This window comes from Malaya genurostris, chromosome 3 (assembly GCF_030247185.1).
Source record: "Malaya genurostris strain Urasoe2022 chromosome 3, Malgen_1.1, whole genome shotgun sequence".
NCBI classification, from domain to species: domain Eukaryota; kingdom Metazoa; phylum Arthropoda; class Insecta; order Diptera; family Culicidae; genus Malaya; species Malaya genurostris.
Genome location: NC_080572.1, coordinates 140,792,631 through 140,812,034, shown reverse-complemented (window position 1 = coordinate 140,812,034; position 19,404 = coordinate 140,792,631). Strand labels below are relative to the sequence as shown.

The following is a 19,404-nucleotide window of genomic DNA, read 5'->3' as shown; positions in this document are numbered from 1 at the left end:
GAAAGTATTCTGGAGGTTGCTTTGAAGCCGTGGGCAGACAAATATTTCGGTGGCAGACCATGGACGTTTCTGCAGGACTCGGCACCGTCTCACAAAGCTCGAGTGAACCAAGAATGGTTGAAAAACAACGTTCCGAACTTCATCACGTCCACACAATGGCTGTCGAATTCACCAGATGCGAATCCAGTGGATTATTCTCTTTGGGCCATTTTGGAGAGCAAAGTCCGAACTAAAAGATACATCAGTCTCGAGGCGCTGAAAAAAGTTATTGTCCGCGAGTGGGCCAAAATACCTGCAAGTCACATTCGGCCAAACGAAGCAACTCCTTCGCTCTCTCAGGGCATCAAGTCAAGGCAATAGGTGGTCATATCGAGCAAAAGTGAATTGATTCTGAATTTTGTATTATTTTTACACATTTTGTACATTGAATTAAGTAAAAGTAATTTTCCAAACTGAATTTATGGCCTTTTTAATTGGTTACACTTCGAGTGCCGGACCCTGTATATATATATATATATATATATATATATATATATATATATATATATATATATATATATATATATATATATATATATATATATATATATGTATATATATATATATATATATATATATATATATATATATTATATATATATATATATATATATATATATATATATATATATATATATATATATATATATATATATATATATATATATATATATATATATATATATATATATATATATATATATAAGAGCCGTAAAAATCATAACCATATCTCCTGAACCAAAAGTCACAGTCATTTGAACTTTGATCTATGGCCCGACAGTAGCTTTCAAACGAGCCTGAGTTTTTTTTCGATTATAGAGGTTTGAACCTTGAGGTCATTCGCCTCTTCGACCAGAAAAACTTTCTGACCCTATGTGCGGGGTTGGGAATCGAACCCAGGTGGGCTGCGTGAAAGGTATGGACTTACCCATCACACTATACCCGTCCCCCAAGCCTAAGTTTGTTTAAATCAGTTCAGCCATCTCTGAGAAAATTGACACACACACAACTCGAACTGAGTTGAATTGTATATAACATCATGGGTTTCCGAGGCTCCGTTCGAAAGTCGATTTTACCAACAATTCTAATATCTTTCTATTGAGAAAAGGCAAAAAGGTAAAAAGGTGCTTTTTGTTAATTACCTCACTTATACGATACGGAAGTGTTAATTACTTAATCTTTGAACTTGATCCACAATCTTTTATTAGCTTTCAAACGGGAAGCTTGCGGAATTCGGTTCAGCAATCTCTGAAAAAATTGAGCGGTAAAATGGTATATAAAAAGTCGAGTGGTATATAAAACTATGGGCTCCGTTTGAAAGTCGGAATTTCCAGCAATTCTTTTACCTTGTATAGGGAAAAGCAAAAAATCATGTTGTTTGGTCCAGTAGTTATATTGTTATCGTGTAAACGAACGGTTTCGAGAAAACACGCAAAGGGAATATCTCTGAAAGTATTGTAAGACTGATTTTGCAATTTTTTTCTTCAATGATTTCTGATAATGTATTTATCGATTGAAGCAAACTTTGTCCATTCATTTCTTTAGATCTCTTATAATATTCTGTTACAAAAGTTGTAATAAAATTGCCATCCTCCCACATGTCATTGTATTCGTAATGAAAACTACAATACCTTGAACAATATAATGAATTTTATCTACTTGTATGGCTTGTATAAACATTTGTGTCGAATTTGTAAGTGAATACAGCACTTGTCCAGCCCCAAAAAAACCTATCCGATTGCGCTACACGAAACTATAATACACTAAGGTCTTTTTTATGCGGTTTTTATGCGACTTTTTTACGCAAATTTTCAGAGTTATGCGGTTTTTTTATTCGAAGTTTCAAAGTTATGCGGTTTTTTTAAGCAGTTTTCTTATGCGGTACGTAAACTCGCAAAAAAGAAGACTTAAGCGTATAAGGGTGGATAGTACTACTAAACATTAATAACCCTTATGGGCTCGTTGAGAGCTGTATTCCAAAACGTTCGATTTTGGCAAGGAAAGTTTGTCATATCCAACTGTTATCGATTCTGGATCGAAAAGGAAAGATATAAGTTAAAATATAATGTGCATAGGAAATAGGTTTTCAGTTGAAAATGTTAGTTCCTTTCGGCAACTGTCAAGCCTCTACTGAAATATAGCAAATCGAGATACTACAATCACCTGAAAATACGGAATCTTAAAGCTTCTAGGTGAGCGGGACACTTCCCGTCGGCTTTCTTACAATAATAATAATAGAAATAATAATAATAATAATAATAATAATAATAATAATAATAATAATAATAATAATAATAATAATAATAATAATAATAATAATAATAATAATAATAATAATAATAATAATAATAATAATAATAATAATAATAATAATAATAATAATAATAATAATATTAATAATAATAATAATCATAATAACAATAATAATAATAATAATAATAATAATATTGCAATTGTGTCTTACTAAAATTTCATAAAGAATCAGATTTCTTCGTATTTAATAGTTTTCAAAAAAATGAACTACAAATTTGTTGTACCTAGCCTATATAGGCAAATTTAAAATGAATTGTTTAAAATTATGAATATACAGTTTTAAAATAGTAGCTGTTTAATGTAAGTAATTTGTACTTGGTGTAGGTGCATCGTTTCAAATTCTAGTAGTGAAAACGGGAAAAGCTTGCACAATTCAAGCAATCGATCAACTAACTGATACTCTGAAGAGAGATGGAAGCGAGCTAGTTTTTTTTTGTATTCTACATTACATAACTTGGATTTCCATAATTTGATTTACATAACGTTATATTTCTAAATTTCATAAAACTTATTTATTCTATGGGCGACGTCACTTAAATCTATGCATAGCGTTAAACGCAAGTAACAGCGCTGCCGCTGTGCGGCCTTGCTCAATTTGAACAAAGTAAACAAACACCGAAGGCAAGTGCATAGCCTTATTCGGAATGTACAACACGTGTTGCTAAGCAAAGGCTCTAGCATGGTATTTTCTCGGTACAACTTGTTAGGTATGATCATGAGGAATTGTTAGGATTGGGTTTTTAGGATTTGGAATTTGGGAAGGGAGAGTGCAAACTTCTGTAAATAATGAAGCATTGCATTTTCTCACTACAACCCTATGAATTTTTTTTTTTCAAATTGAATAACCATTAGTTGTTTATGCATATTTATTGTAAACTGTTTCAGAAACGCGAAAAGGGTTCCATGAGAGTACATCATATTAATAACATAAATAAGGCGCTAGCCGTTCTACAAAAGAATGGAGTGAGATTGGTGAATATATCCAGTGATGATATAAATTCAGGTAACGCAAAGCTTACACTTGGACTAGTTTGGTTAATTGCTTTGAGTTTCGACGGTCATAAACTTTTGAAGTCGGAAGCAATTAGTGGAATTGAAATATCTTTACTCAATTGGGTTCGACCAATCGTAGAAAAACATAATGTTAAGGTGAGTAGCTGTTTCATATGTAATTTATAGTAGAAGTTAGCTTCCATACTTTTTTCACCTGAATTTGCATTGTTTAGAAAACCCTAGTGTAACTTAGCAATGGCTGGCTTATTTTTTATATAGGTTCACGACTTTGCCAGCAGTTGGTCTGATGGGATGGCTTTCTTCGCAATTCTTTGTGAATGCGTTGATATACTGGATTTTAATATGGTTGTTCAATTAAACCCGATTGCGCGATTGCGAATGGCATTTGATTTAGCCTATAATCGTTTAGGTATTGAACCACTGTTAGACCCAGAAGATGTTAATACTAATGAACCGGATAAAAAATCAATACTTATGTATGTGATGAGTCTTTACAATGTAATCGATTCAAGAAATTTGAAGCATGACGATTTGCAGCTTTCGACAAAACACGATGAAAACTTGGAGGAAATAAAATTGCTTACTGATGATAAAATGAATGGCTACACAAAACAAGATTCTGATTGTAAGTTCAAATGCAGCTGTCAAAATGTAGTAACTTATTCATGTGACAGGGGAAATTTGTCGGAACTTTATTTAGTGAAATCGATTGATGATTTGCGCAATTTTAATGAAGAAAATAAAACGCAAGAGCTATTTCAGAGCAAACCACTTATTAAAATTGTGGAACACACAGAAGCAGTATATTCTAATGTTAAGCTAAATGAGTCGATTGTTTCGATAAGAAGTGATCGAGAGCAAATATCTTCACGTCCCGTTTCGACAGTGACTAATTTATCAATAGAATTTAACAGTTATCAGTCAACTCTAGAGGATGTGTTAGATATGTTGCTTAAAGCAGAAGAAATATTTACTAGAGATGTAACGGAGTCGAATGATTTAATGATAGTGAAGAGACATTTCCATGAACATGAAGAATTTATGACAAAACTTTCCGAATACCAAACATTTGTGTGTGGAGCTCTCGATGATGGATCACGGTTGATAAGTGAAGCGAATTTGAATACCAAATCTCAAGGAATGGACATTGGAAGCCAAATTGAAATCAAACAACAGTTGTTTCTTTTGAATGAACGATGGGAAATTCTGAGAGTGAACGCATTAGAACGTCAGACTAAAATTCATAGCAGATTGGCTTGGCTACAAATAGAAAACGTTGAACAACTGAGATTGTTTCTTTGCACTATTGAAGACAGAGTATCACGAATGAACGGTGTCTGCCGGACCCCAATGGAACTAAAGATTCAATTAGAAGATCTCATTCGCCTACAACACGATATGGAAAATCAAAAGAATTTGATTAATAGTCTTAATAATTTAGTTATTATTATTGATTCTAATAGCTTCATCGATTTTGAGAACATGTTATCCGCCTTAGAAAAACGATGGTTTCATGTAACAAAATGGATAGCAAGTAGATGGAATCAGTTACAGACATTATGCTATAGATGGACTAAGCTTTCAGAACGATATCATATTATTTGCCAATGGATTCATTGTCGCCAACAAAACCTTAAAAAAATGGGAACAAATGAATCTGTTAAAGTGGTATCGATTATGGAACGAATCGAATGTTTACAATATTGCAAGCAAGATCTAACAACTCTTATCCATTATTTAGATGACTTAGACAGTGCTGCACAATGTCTCAGCAATGAAGGATATTCATCTCTTAATGTAATGAAAATAGAACATTTGACTAACATGTGCGATGCTCTCGTTCGAACATTAGAAGCACAAGAAGTACGTGTCTTGAATACGGGCTTTCAAATACCGGTTTTAATAAAGAGCGATGACGAGCGAAAAAACAGTGTTTTAAAACCTGCCTCGTGGGAAGATTTTCAGACAAAAATGTTTGAAGAGATAGATAGTAAAGTGGATGAAATTGACATGAATAATATTAACACTTCCACATATATCCATATTCCTCAACCAGAAAAAAAAACTAAACCCGCACAATCGGAATCATATGCTGAATTTAATGAATTGTTGAATGAGTTGGACATTGCATTGAAGGAGTGTATGTTAACATTGGATACAATAGATAATGTTGATTCACAGAAAAAAATATCACTACTTGAACATTGTGAAGCCGCTGTGATTGAAAAAAAGAAAGATTACGTGAGAGCTCAAGAAATGTTTCTTCTATGCAATGTATTGCCGCATATGGATTTGAGTATCGAAAGTAAACGACTAGAAGATATAGGCGTTTCATTCAATGCACTTCAAACCAAACTGTATGAGATCGGCAACAAGGATAAATTTAGTAGAAGTCTAACTGAATTCAAACTTCTTTTAGTAGATAATCGAAATTGGTATCAACAGAGTTCAAACTTGATAACTATCGATGATCTTGAAAGACGTTTATCAATTATGGATTACTTCCAACCTAAAATTGAGGAGAATCAACAAATTCTGGCCAATAATAATGAAGACGATTGGCGAGCTTTTAACATCGATTTCAATCTCTTCGTAGAAAGTTGGAATGATATGAAAAAGGTCGTTGGTCGTGTGATAATTGAAAAAAATGGTTACAAGGAACTCAGTGAACATATTCAACGAGTTCATGAATTGGTTAGTGAAATAGATAGTCTATCGGTAGTCAATATAGATTTAAAAAGTATGCAAATCACTCTAGGGAGAATGAATTTTCTTGAAACAATGTACAACGAACTACTTGATGAAAGTGGCGATGAAATAATTGCCCATCTGTCTGCTGATACTAGATTTGAAAAGCCCTTAACAGAATGGTATAGCGTTCTCCGGCTGTTGAATGACAGTATTAGAAAACAAAACATTGCTTTAGAATACATAAACAATTTCAACAAGGAATGTGAGAACATTCGTGCTTCACTAGATAAAATAGATTCCAATTTGGATGAACTCTTTTTATTAGGTGAAGTAAAACATCTGAAGTATGCAAAGTATGAACAACTTACAACGGACATTAAAAGAGTAGAAAATGACATAATTGGCATAAAAAAGTTGTATGAAATCATGGCAGAACATGGCGATGAAACTTCTTTAAACTTACGAATCTGTGTACTTTCCGACCGTTATTCAAGCATCATCACACGTTACGAAAAAAAAATTAACAAACTTAACATTGAAACCAGTGCAACAAGTATTCTAGCACGAGTTTATGAAATGGGGCTGTGGTTGAATAATTTAGAAAAGAACACTCCCAAGATACTTAATTCCGAAATAGCTAACCTCAATGAGCTTTATCAGATAAAATCTAAGTTCCAAGCGTTGAAGGAGACATGTGAACAACAAACTAACAAATTCCGTGAGTTGAATGAAATAGGCAATGAACTATTGTTGAAGATCGACGAAATGGTCCAAGAAAAACCGGAAAGCAAGTTTATATGTCTCGTCACCAAATTTACCAAGCTCAACGCATATTGGACTGAAGTGACAACTTTGGTGTATTCAAAAACTGCATTTCTGGAACACATTACGAGCCAAATTGGTGAATTCAAAACGCTGACAGTTGCTACCGAGGGATATCTGGATAAACTCGAAAAATTATTGCGCAGAAGCTCGGAAAGTGCTGCAGATGTTGAGGAAATATCAGAAGAACTTGATGTAAGCGATTGCCTCGTGGATATATTTCTTGTTTACAAAGATTAGTTTCATTTTCTTTACAGACCATCGAAAATTATATTCGAAATCACCCAAAACAACGTTTTGACAAAATATTCGCCTTAGGAAAGGAATTGTGTAGCTTGAAATTTATGGTTGTCTTAGTCGAAGAGGATCAACGTACTATTACTGAACGTTGGAATAGTTTACAAGCTCTGGTAATGTATTTGTTTTTTTTTCTTTTTTTTATATTCAGATGCATTTTTTATTTTACAGGCGAAACAACGCACGGCCAAACTTGAACAAGCTATGAAAGAGGCTCAATCATCCGAAAGTCAAGTATCTTATATGCAGCAATGGATTTTCCGAATTAACGAGACATTGAACGATACGACAACAGAAAACATTCCGCATGAAATTCAAAAACTTCAAAACGATTTTGAATACCATAAAAAAGTTCTTCTAGACATGGCACAAAAAGTGGATCATTATAAATGTGAAGGCAAAATAGAAGCAGCTAATCGATACCAAGATCAAGTTGAATTACTTCAAGATCTATTTAAATGTTGCCTACACAAGTTTTATCGGCTCTCATCTGAGCAAACGGCTTTTGAAACCAAGCTAAATCTGGCGCTTGTAGAGATTCATCATGCGGAAAAAGGTGCAACGATTCTAGATATAGCATTTGCAGGGCCCGCACATTTACAAGATCAGTTTCAGCGTAGCTTAAAAATATATAAATATTTATCCGAGATAAAAAGTGAAATAGAACAAATCATTCGGGCCGGTAGAAAAATTTGTGCAGACGAAGGAACTATAAATCCTTCGAAATTGGGGCAACGAATAGACACATTAAAGCATTTATATAATTCCCTTGGCGAAACTGTAACTCAAACAAAACAAATTTTAGAGAATTTATCAAAGATACACCGCGATCTGGACGATAATCTGAATGAAGTTGAACATTGGATCTATGAAATTAGTGATTTAAGACAACCAACTAATGAAGAACTAAGTGTTACAATAGGGAAAATAATGACATGTACAAAACTTTATGATGAATATAGACAAGTTTGTCGTGAAATATATTTAGAAGATGTAAAAGTTCGTATAGAAAACGCTAAAAAACGATTAATGTTTATTGGAAACCGGGGGGTGAAAGAAAAGTTGCATAGTATCAAAAATTCATCATTAAACGTGGATTCTGTAAACAGTGATTTATTGAGGTAAAGATCAAATTATATTTTATTTAGGTTACAATGTTTTAATACAAGCTTTAATTCATAACTTTTAAGATATATAAAGCCAGATCTCAACAGTGTGGAATCGAATAATGATGAAGATGCTGAGGACTTCATTGTGAAGATGTCAAAAATGTTACAAGTAAGCACTGTTCTGCCATAAGAGTAATTCAGTCTTTAGAAATGTACAATACGTACTTCGACAGTCCTAAATACACAATTAATCGTAACACTTCAGCTCATATCACATTTTACGACTAACATATAATATAATAATAATAATAATAATAATAATAATAATAATAATAATAATAATAATAATAATAATAATAATAATAATAATAATAATAATAATAATAATAATAATAATAATAATAATAATAATAATAATAATAATAATAATAATAATAATAATAATAATAATAATAATAATAATAATAATAATAATAATAATATTAATAATAATAATAATAATAATAAGAATAAGAATAATAATAGAGTGTACGAAATTTGAAAATACGGTTTAACAAAGCCTTCATCTTGGCCTTCAATACCAACCTGTAACTAGTGAATGCAGTGTTCCTGTTTCAAAAACACTTTCACCATCGATCCAACTATCAACTGCAATCAATGTACAAAGCGTATCTACAGCAACTAACAACGAGCCCAAGACTGCGATCAACAAGGAAGACAAGAAAACGGAAACCACTCACAACTCTGACGATGAAGCAATGGATGGTGTGAGCCACGGACAAAGTGACCTTCAATCCTCACCAGATGGAAATGGAACCTGAGACGAATTTTGCAAAAAGACCTTGGTATGACACCGTACAAAGTTCGCCAACTGGGTTTGCGAACAGCTTGAAGAAGACGCCGATTTTTGTCAAAAATCATCTTCTCGGATGAGGCACATTTTCATCTCGGCGGGTATGTTAATAAGCAAAATTGTCGCATCTGGGGGATAGAAACCCGCACGTTATCATGGAGAAGCCGATGTATCCTCAGAGAGTGACGGTTTGGTGCGGATTTTTGTCTGGCGGCATCATTGGGCTATTTTTCTTCGAAAATAAGGCAGGAGCCGCCGCCACGGTCAATAACGAGTGCTACCGTGCCATGATTAGCGATTGGTTCTTCCCGTTACTTGAAGAGGGAGACATCATTTGGTTCCAACAAGACGGCGCTCCGTGCCACACAGCCAACGCTACGATCGATCTATTGCGCACAGTCTTCGAAGATCGAATTATCAGTCGAAATTCGGATGTCGTTTGGCCGCCTCGGAGCTGTGATTTGATGTCCTTATACTATTATCTTTTGGGGGCTGTCAAAGATAAGTGTTATGTGGACAAGCCAGAGACAATTCATTCGTGCAGCCATAGCTGAAATAAAGCTGCATACAATCGAAAATGTACTAAAAAACTGGACCGACCGTATGGCGTACTGCAAGGCCAGCCGAGGCAGCCATTTGAATGAAATTTTATTCCACAATTAACCGGAATGATTGTACTTTATCCTGAAAACAGAAATTTTGAAATCGGATGAACCGTTTGTGTTTTATTGCATGTTTAAATAAAAGTTACATGGCGGACCCTGTACTATCATATGTAATACTGTGGTTTTCTTCTAAATAATTTCCTTCAGTTCTTGAAAAAATAACCGAAATCGGTTAATTTGATCGTCAACTGATAAAAACTATCTAGATTTGAGGTCGATTTAGAAATTTTTGTACGGTTTTTCACTCTTTTCAGTGATGATAAAAATTTTTTAGCACACTTTACCCTATATTTCCGGATCCGGAAGTCGGATCGGCAAGTCCAGCCATTGGTGGCTATTCATTTTCTAGGCTAAGTATCATTCTCTTTCCCTTTTTTATCTGTCCTTGAAATTATCTGGTGGTATCCTAGATCTCTTACCCGTGCGGATACAATTCCGTGTCATGACAAACCCTGAAAAACAAAACTTTGACTTACCAGATGATAAAATGGAGACACCTGTCGATAGCAAATCTCGCATTAAGAGCTATCCCGATGGTCTTGCACTCCCGGCCGGACCGTACACGGTGTATTTCCTACCCAAATAGAATGGAAAAAAATTGAATATTCTCCAATTATCCAGAGAGCTGGCCAACCTTTAATATTTCTGATCCTCTTAAAAGCCTGTTTATTGCTTTGATACCTACAGTTAAAACTTTTTTGAAGCAGTTGACTGCAAAATGGCCCTTTCTTTCAGCGATCGTATCCTTCGATGGCTAACTCATCCACTGAGGTCACGGATTCAATCACTGTTTTACAGTGGAATTGTAGAAGTATCATCTCAAAAATAGATTCTTTTAAAATTCTAGTGAATAATCTGAAATTTGACGCATTTGCATTGTGCGAAACTTGGCTAACTTCTGATGTATTCCTAAACATCCACGATTTTAACATTATTCGTCTGGATCGAGACGATCCATACGGAGGAGTACTATAGAGGATAAAAAATGCTATTCCTTCTATCGAAATAACCTCCCCTCGATACCATGCATTGAAGTTGTCGCAGGTCATGTCAAAACGAAAGTCAAGGATCTTTGCATTGCTTCCATCTACAATCCACCAAGAACCACGGTTGGGTAACGCTGGCTGAGCGATATCATGAAGCTCCTTCCCGCGCCGACGTAAGTTTTAGGAGACTTTAACTCTCACGGTACGGGATGGGGTTGTCTTCATGATGACAACAGATCAACCGCGATCTATGATCTTTGCGATAACTGCAATATGACTGTTTTGAATACCGGAGAAATGACACGGATTCCCGCACCACCAGCAAGATCAAGCGCGCTGGATTTATCCTTATACTCGACTCGCTACGGTTGGATTGCACGTGGAAGGTGATCCCCGGTCCCTTCGGTAGCGACCATCTACTTATCGTAGTTTCAATCGCTCGTGGATCACGACCATCGGAGACAATTAATTTTTCGTATGACCTCACACGAAATATTGATTGGAAATACTACGCAAAATCGATGTCTGAAAAACTAGCAACAGCACAAGAAGAAGAGTACTCGTTTATGGCTGGCTTGATACTCGATACTGCGATTCAAGCTCAGACGGAACGTGTACTTGGCGCGAAAACCAGCATCCGTCCTCCTAACCCGTGGTAGGACAAAGAGTGCTCATCACTCAACGCGGAAAGATCTTTAGCGTTCAAAAAGTTCAGAAAAAATGGAACACTCGATAATTATTGGAATTACGCGGCGTTAGACAAGCAAATGAAGAACTTAGTCAAAGCAAAGAAACTTGGTTATTGACGACGGTTTGTTGACGGATTATCATAAAAAGCATGACGAATGCGCAACCAAAACGCCATGAATGAAAGCGAGGAATATTTTAACCGCTGGATATTCGATTTCGCTAAAATAGTATGCCCAGACTCTGTACCGGAACAAAAACTCTCCTGCGCCGCGACATCAAATACAAACGAAACATCGTTCTCGATAGTAGAGTTCTCACTCGCACTCTTGTCGTGTAACAATAAAGCACCGGGGCTAGACATAATTAAATTCAACTTGTTGAAAAATCTCCCTGAAGCTGCCAAATGGCGCTTGCGGAATTTATTCAACAAGTTCCTTTCGGGTAATATTGTCCTACACGACTGAAGACAAGTGCGAATGATCACCATCCAAAAACCAGGAAAACCAACCTCCGATCACAATTCGCATCGGCCGATTGCTATGCTTTCCTGCATCCGGAAATTGTTCGAAAAAATGATTTTCTTTCGTCTGAAAAATTGGGTGGAGACTTACGGCGTGCTTTCACATACACAATTTGGTTTCCGCAGGGGCAAAGGAACGAACGATTGTCTTGCGTTGCTCTCAACAGAAATTCAAATGGCACTTGCTCGCAAAGAACAAATGGCTTCAATTTTCCTTGACATTAAGGGGGCTTTTGATTCAGTCTCAAAAATTTTCTTATCTGAGAAGCTGCATCAGCATGGTCTTTCGCCAGTTATGAATAACCTTTTTTATATAATCTATTGTCCGAGAAACACATGTATTTCGCGCACGGTAATTAGTCTACAATACGATACGCTCAGGTCTTCACATTCAAATATCTCGGGGTCTGGTTCGACTCCAAAGGCACCTGAAGATGTCACATTAGGTTGCATGCAGTCAACTCATACGATGAGTCTCGAAGCGTTGGCAGGCGTCTTACCGTTGAAAAATCGATTTTATGATCTCTCATTTCGGGAAGGAAGAGGTAGACTCATTGGCTAAGGTGGGCGCATTATAAGGCGACATTTATGAAAGACCAATACGCTTCAACGAATTTTTCAGTATCTCTCGTCAGAAAACTCTCGAATGTTGGCAAACTTCATGGAGCATTGGCAAACTAGAACGATGGGTACATTCCATTATCCGTAGAGTATCGACGAACCTTGCTTCAGGGGGATGAACGTAAGTCGTGATTTCATTCGTGTTATGTCGCGGCTCATGTCAAATGACTACACTTTCAACGCACATCTCCGGCGTATTGGGCTCGCGGAGAGCGGTCTCTGCACCTGTGGCGACGATTATCAGGATATCAGGCATGTCGTGTGGTCGTGCATAGAGAATCGCGACGTCAGGTCGGAGCTACTGGAATCCCTTAGAGCCCGAGGTAGACCGCCCATTGTTCCGGTTCGGAATGTGAGTCGGGATAGTTTATATATGTATTTATTTATTTATTCATAATACTTGTGGAGTAAGGATAAGTCCTTTTAAATTTCCACAATCGGTTGCAATTCAGGTGATTTTTCATAATAACTATCACTAACTATATTCTAACTAATTCCCTCTATTAAACCAATTCATACATTCTGTTCGAAATTTATGAAAAGAGCGATTGTTCTTTATCTGGGCAGGTAACTGATTCCATTGGACAATGGCTCGTATGAAAAAGTACGGGTGTGTAATGTCAGAGACATAACTGGATGTCGTGAGTACGAATAAAACTGACACGATTTCTTTACACTTTCGAATTCGAATTGATAGTTGATCGATTGTGTGAATTGCGAAACTTTCCCCCTTTTCATTACTAAAATTTTAAACGATTTTTGATGTCGATTATTTCATTTCGGATTTGCATATTTCATTGAAAGAAATTATGAAGGTGCAGTACAGGAATCATTTCTGCCTTTTAGGAGGACCAAATTGTGGAATTCTCTACGATATTTAGCACAGTTCGGAACATTTTTCTCAAACAATTTTCGCACAGCATAAAATGCACGAATCAAATCAAATTATTTTGGATTTTCACTAAACTGATGATTTCTACCTTCGATTTGCAAAGAAGTAATCTTAATAGTTTTTTAGATAACATTTAGATCCATTAGAACGGCTGATTTTATATAATGTGGTCCACTTTTCGTTTCTTGTTTTCTTTCTCTCCAATGCAAAGCATCAGCAGCAGATGCAATCGTTCTTGCTTGAATTGAAACTAGCTTTGCGTACAAATCGCAACACATCCACTCGCAGTGCCAAATGATGCGAAACTGGTTTAATGCGTCTTCTCACCTTGACGACCGGAAGGCAAATGAGAACTACGACCTTTTTTTGCATAAATATCTGTTTATTAATATTATTAATACGTACAAATTTTGAATTATTTGTCTTTCAGAGATTGAGTACCTCTCTTCAAATTTCGTGCAGTATTGTTCGAATTTTTGTTCTGGTATATTCAGGGAGGCCATCTCATGAACTTCACTAGTCCTTGTACAAGGGGTAGATTTAGAAGCATCTTTAAGATCTTACTTTGAATGCACTGAAGCCTAAGTTTGTGTGTTCGTGCACAGTCCCGCCAAACAAGGACTGCGTATTCAATTGAGGGGTAGATGATTTGTTTATAGACAGCTATCTGATTCTTCAGGCACAGTTTAGATGTTCTACAAATAGGATACAGAGACCTAATGAGTGTGCAGCATTTTTGAACGATTTTGTCAACATGTGACTTGAATATCAGATGTTTGTCAAAGGTGAGTCCTAGATAGATAACTTCATCGGACCATTGAATGACCTCATCACCGAATCGTATTCGGCATTCGTCTGATGGAACAAGTTTTGGAGATCTTGAATGTGGAATCAAGATGACCTGAATTTTTGCTGCATTGATCACAATTTTCAGCTTGTTAATTATTCCGTTAAAGCATCCAGACCTGTCTGTAGTTTATTCTTCAGAGCATTAATGCCACGACCTTAGTAAACAATGGCAGTATCATCAGCAAATTGTGACAAAACACCACCACCCGGAAGAGGTGGGATGTCTGATGTAAAAATGTTGTATAGAATGGGACCTAGGATACTTCCCTGGGGTACACCAGCAGGAATAGTAAATCTTTTTGAAAGTGCATTATTCAGAGATACCAGATAGAGCAAGATAATTTTTGATAATTTTAATAAGATACATGGGAAAATTATCGAGAGGATCCATACGGAGGAATACTATAGAGGATCAAAAAATGCTATTCCTTCTATCTAAATAACCCCCCCCTCGATACCATGTATTGAAGTTGTTGCATGTCATGTCAAACCGAAAGGTAAGGACCTTTGCATTGCTTCCATCTACAATCCACCAAGAACCACGGTCGGGTACCGCTGGCTGAGCGATATCATGAAGCTCCTTCCCGCGCCGACGTAAGTTTTAGGAGACTTTAACTCCCACGGTACGGGGTGGGGTTGTCTTCATGATGACAACAGATCAACCGCGATCTATGATCTTTGCGATAACTGCAATATGACTGTTTTGAATACCGGAGAAATGACACGGATTCCCGCACCACCAGCAAGACCAAGCGCGCTGGATTTATCCTTATACTCGACTCGCTACGGTTGGATTGCACGTGGAAGGTGATCCCCGGTCCCTTCGGTAGCGACCTATCGTAGTTTCAATCGCTCGGGGATCACGACCATCGGAGACAAATAATTTTTCGTATGACCTCACACGAAATATTGATTGGAAATACTACGCAAAATCGATGTCTGAAAAACTAGCAACAGCACAAGAAGAAGAGTACTCGTTTATGGCTGGCTTGATTCTCGATACTGCGATTCAAGCTCAGACGAAACGTGTACATGGCGCGAAAACCAGCATCCGTCCTCCTAACCCGTGGTAGGACAAAGAGTGCTCATCACTCAACGCGGAAAGATCTTTAGCGTTCAAAAAGTTCAGAAAAAATGGAACACCCGATAATTATCGGAATTACGCGCCGTTAGACAAGCAAATGAAGAACTTAGTCAAAGCAAAGAAACTTGGTTATTGACGACGGTTTGTTGACGGATTATCATAAAAAGCATCGATGAGCACTCTTTGAAACACAGCCCGACGAATGCGCAACCAAAACGCCATGAATGAAAGCGAGCAATATTTTAACCGCTGGATATTCGATTTCGCTAAAATAGTATGCCCAGACTCTGTTCCGGAACAAAAGATCTCCCGCGCCGAATACAAACGAAACACCGTTTTCGATAGTAGAGTTCTCACTCGCACTCTTGTCGTGTAACAATAAAGCCCCGGAGCTAGACATAATTAAATTCAACTTGTTGAAAAATCTCCCTGAAGCTGCCAAATGGCGCTTGCGGAATTTATTCAACAAGTTCCTTACGGGTAATATTGTCCTACACGACTGAAGACAAGTGCGAATGATCGCCATCCAAAAACCAGGAAAACCAACCTCCGATCACAATTCGCATCGGCCGATTGCTATGCTTTCCTGCATCCGGAAATTGTTCGTAAAAATGATTTTCTTTCGTCTGGACAATTGGGTGAAGACTAACGGCTTGCTTTCACATACACAATTTGGTTTCCGCAGGGGCAAAGGAACGAACGATTGTCTTGCGTTGCTCTCAACAGAAATTCAAATGGCACTTGCTCGCAAAGAACAAATGGCTTCAATTTTCCTTGACATCAAAGGGGTTTTTGATTCAGTCTTAATAAATTTCTTATCTGAGAAGCTGCATCAGCATGGTCTTTCGCCAGTTATGAATAACCTTTTTTATATAATCTATTGTCCGAGAAACACACGTATTTCGCGCACGGTAATTAGTCTACAATACGATACGCTCAGGTCTTCACATTCAAATATCTCGGGGTCTGGTTCGACTCCAAAGGCACCTGAAGATGTCACATTAGGTTGCATGCAGTCAACTCATACGATGAGTCTCGAAGTGTTGGCAGGCGTCTTACCGTTGAAAAATCGATTTTATGATCTCTTATTTCGGGAAATGAAGAGGTAGGCTCATTGGCTAAGGTGGGCGCATTAGAAGGCGACATTTATGAAAGACCAATACGCTTCAACGAATTTTTCAGTATCTCTCGTCAGAAAACTCTCGAAAGTTGGCAAACTTCATGGAGCATTGGCAAACTAGGACGATGGGTACATTCCATTATCCGTAGGGTATCGACGAACCTTGGTTCAGGGGGATGAACGTAAGTCGTAATTTCATTCGTGTTATGTCGCGGCTCATGTCAAATGACTACACTTTCAACGCACATCTCCGGCGTATTGGGCTCGCGGAGAGCGGTCTCTGCACCTGTGGCGACGATTATCAGGATATCAGGCATGTCGTGTGGTCGTGCATAGAGAATCGCGACGTCACACAGTGGTTCGAATAAATAAAAACGTGGACATAAATCAGTAGCTGCCAAACCGTTCTTTTAATGCATATAGTTGCTTTGAAGAAATTATTTACAAATATATACCGCGTAATTTGATACTATCAATAATTGTTCATGGCCTACTTTGACAAAAAATGTAACCATAACTTTTTTTTCTGAAGAGATAGAAATTTTTTTCTTCTACAAAGTTTTAGAACTATTAAAAATAATTTACTTTGTCAAATATACCAAAAGTCTAGATCGCACCGTTTCGGATATACAAAGCGTTTTTATGGCAACCCCCTTAAAATCAGTTTTTTATTTATAACTTGTTTCGAGTTAGTTTTTTATGCATACTTTCTTTGGAATAATTGAAGAAAATAAAAAATCCCATATTTTTGTTGAAGGTAGTGCATAGGTTTGTTGTTTCCTGGCAAAGTTATACAACATTTTACCTTTTTTTCACCTATCATAAAACCTTACACAGAAGCGAAATATGCAACTTTATGCAGCTGATTTTTACAAAATTTGTAGGAAAAGATGTGCCCAATATCATAAAAAAAAATCTAAGTGGAACTCGGTGGAACTTTTTTTTTAGGTCTTTTCAAAGTTAGTTTTAATTACTGAATTATGGCAACCCCCTTAAAACTAGTTTTCTAGTCATAACTTGTTTCGTGTTATTTTTTTATGCATACTTCGTTTGGAATAATTGTAAAAAATATAAAATTTCATAATTTTGTAGAAACTAATGCATAAGTTTATTCTTTTCTGGAAAATTTATGCATAATTTTACTTCTTACCTAGAAAACCTTGTGCCGAAGCGAAATATGCAACTTAATCAAGGATGGCTTTTATCGTATCATAGAACGTTCAATCTTCACTCTTCACACGATTGAATCAGTGCCATCAAAGAGGAATGGAAAACATCGCAACAACAAACACCCGGCATGGCTTATTTAACATAGAATAGACACCAGTGCGAGAGTGAATTTCTCTCGATGACATTTCTGAGAATCAAAGGTTAGCACGCTGCTGTGGGGATCCTCTCTGAAGCAACAAACGGTCGCTTATTCTCGTTTCGCGATCCGATTCTGTATGGGCAGTGGATAATTGCGATAGAATCATTTTACTATTGCCGCTTATTCTAACTATGTGCATATAACCTTTGTATAAATTGTGTCTATGAAAATGTATGTGAATGCTCCACACAAGGGTTTTGAAATATTGCAACCTAGTATGAGAAACATCAAGATGAACCATCGATTCGATTTTCTGCGATAATTGTCAACTTGCGATTCTCTCTTGGGAAATTCCACACAGCAACGATCATTATCAGACTGTATATTTTTTCATGGGCCGTGAAATACTCAGAGTATGAAGTGGAGCGAAGAAATGTAGAAAAATTCTCTCGCGGTTCATGCATTGAATGACTCGAGTTTTTATAGCATCTTCTACCGGATTGAAAATGTTGTATACAATATAGATAGCAATATAGCAGCTTCTGTCAAATTTTCGGCAATCACCAACACTGAACTTAATGCAGCAAACTTTTATAATACTTATAGGAGAACATGTACCTTATCCAATTTATTTTCCAATGAGAATATCTTGAGTACTCTTCGTGTGACTCATTTTCACTATGGCCATGCTGAAACCATGAATGGTTAAGAAACAGAGGGCGTCACGCGTCTGCTATTTCTGTAACTCACTTTTGCAGTCGCCCGATCAACATCTCGTCTTAAAAATCGTGTTGCTTCGCGATAACTCAATTTATTTACACGTTTAAACATGAAATCTCTTTGTAAAGGTTTGTACTTTAACAATACTTTATCATATTTTGTCTAGAAAACATTTTTCCATTTTTGAAATATGTGTTGAAGTTTTGATAATTTTTCGGAATATCAATAATTAAAACTAAATTTGAAAAGGCCTGAAATTGCATCTAGTTCCACTTAGATTTATTCTGATATTGTCGATTGTAAAAAGTAACAAAATATTCAATTGTAAAAAGTAACAAAGTAATAATCCATGGGGTATTTCGCACAAAGCCTTTTTTAAACAGCCTGTAAAATATTACAAAGATACAAAAATTCGTCCAAGGCATGAATGTACGGTTTTTTCTTAGGTTTCAAATAAGTCATTCCATAAAACAACCTTTATAGTTTATTGAATGAAAAAAGTTAAAAATTAATAAACAAATAAAAAAAATCCAAACTTGGGCACGAGGAAAAACAGCCGTGAAAAAACGATGACAATTTTTTTTTCGACTCCTAGTAGCGTCTGACCCACTGATTTCGAATATTTATTACAAACCTACCAAAACTGGAAAGAAATTGTCACTGGAAGCAATTGATATGCTAGAACTTACAACAGAACAAGAAATTAGCGATACGGAAAACTCGAACGATAGCGTGACTGATACTGATTGATCGAATGCAATGCGACTAAGTGACATATTGTAATGATTTATTAGGTAACATTAACTACCT

The 19,404-nt window shown here is 36.4% G+C and overlaps 1 protein-coding gene across 12 annotated transcripts in view; it reads left to right on the top strand.

Annotated features, from left to right (window-relative positions):
- The window catches only part of LOC131438020 (dystrophin, isoforms A/C/F/G/H), a 1,278,256-nt gene that overhangs the window by 341,403 nt on the left and 917,449 nt on the right, over positions 1-19,404 (top strand). For 10 of the 12 annotated variants that reach the window (XR_009230868.1, XR_009230869.1, XR_009230870.1 and 7 more), the window contains exons 3-7: positions 3,238-3,501; positions 3,625-7,074; positions 7,137-7,289; positions 7,348-8,297; positions 8,367-8,454. The exons of 1 other annotated variant lie outside the window; for it this stretch is intronic. Coding sequence is in view for 8 of the 11 variants with exons in the window: in XM_058607783.1 (XP_058463766.1) it covers positions 3,238-3,501; positions 3,625-7,074; positions 7,137-7,289; positions 7,348-8,297; positions 8,367-8,454 (4,905 nt within the window). In the remaining 3 variants the exon portion in view is untranslated. The remainder of the gene's footprint in view (positions 1-3,237; positions 3,502-3,624; positions 7,075-7,136; positions 7,290-7,347; positions 8,298-8,366; positions 8,455-19,404) is intronic. One more of the 12 variants, XM_058607790.1, reaches the window with a different exon arrangement.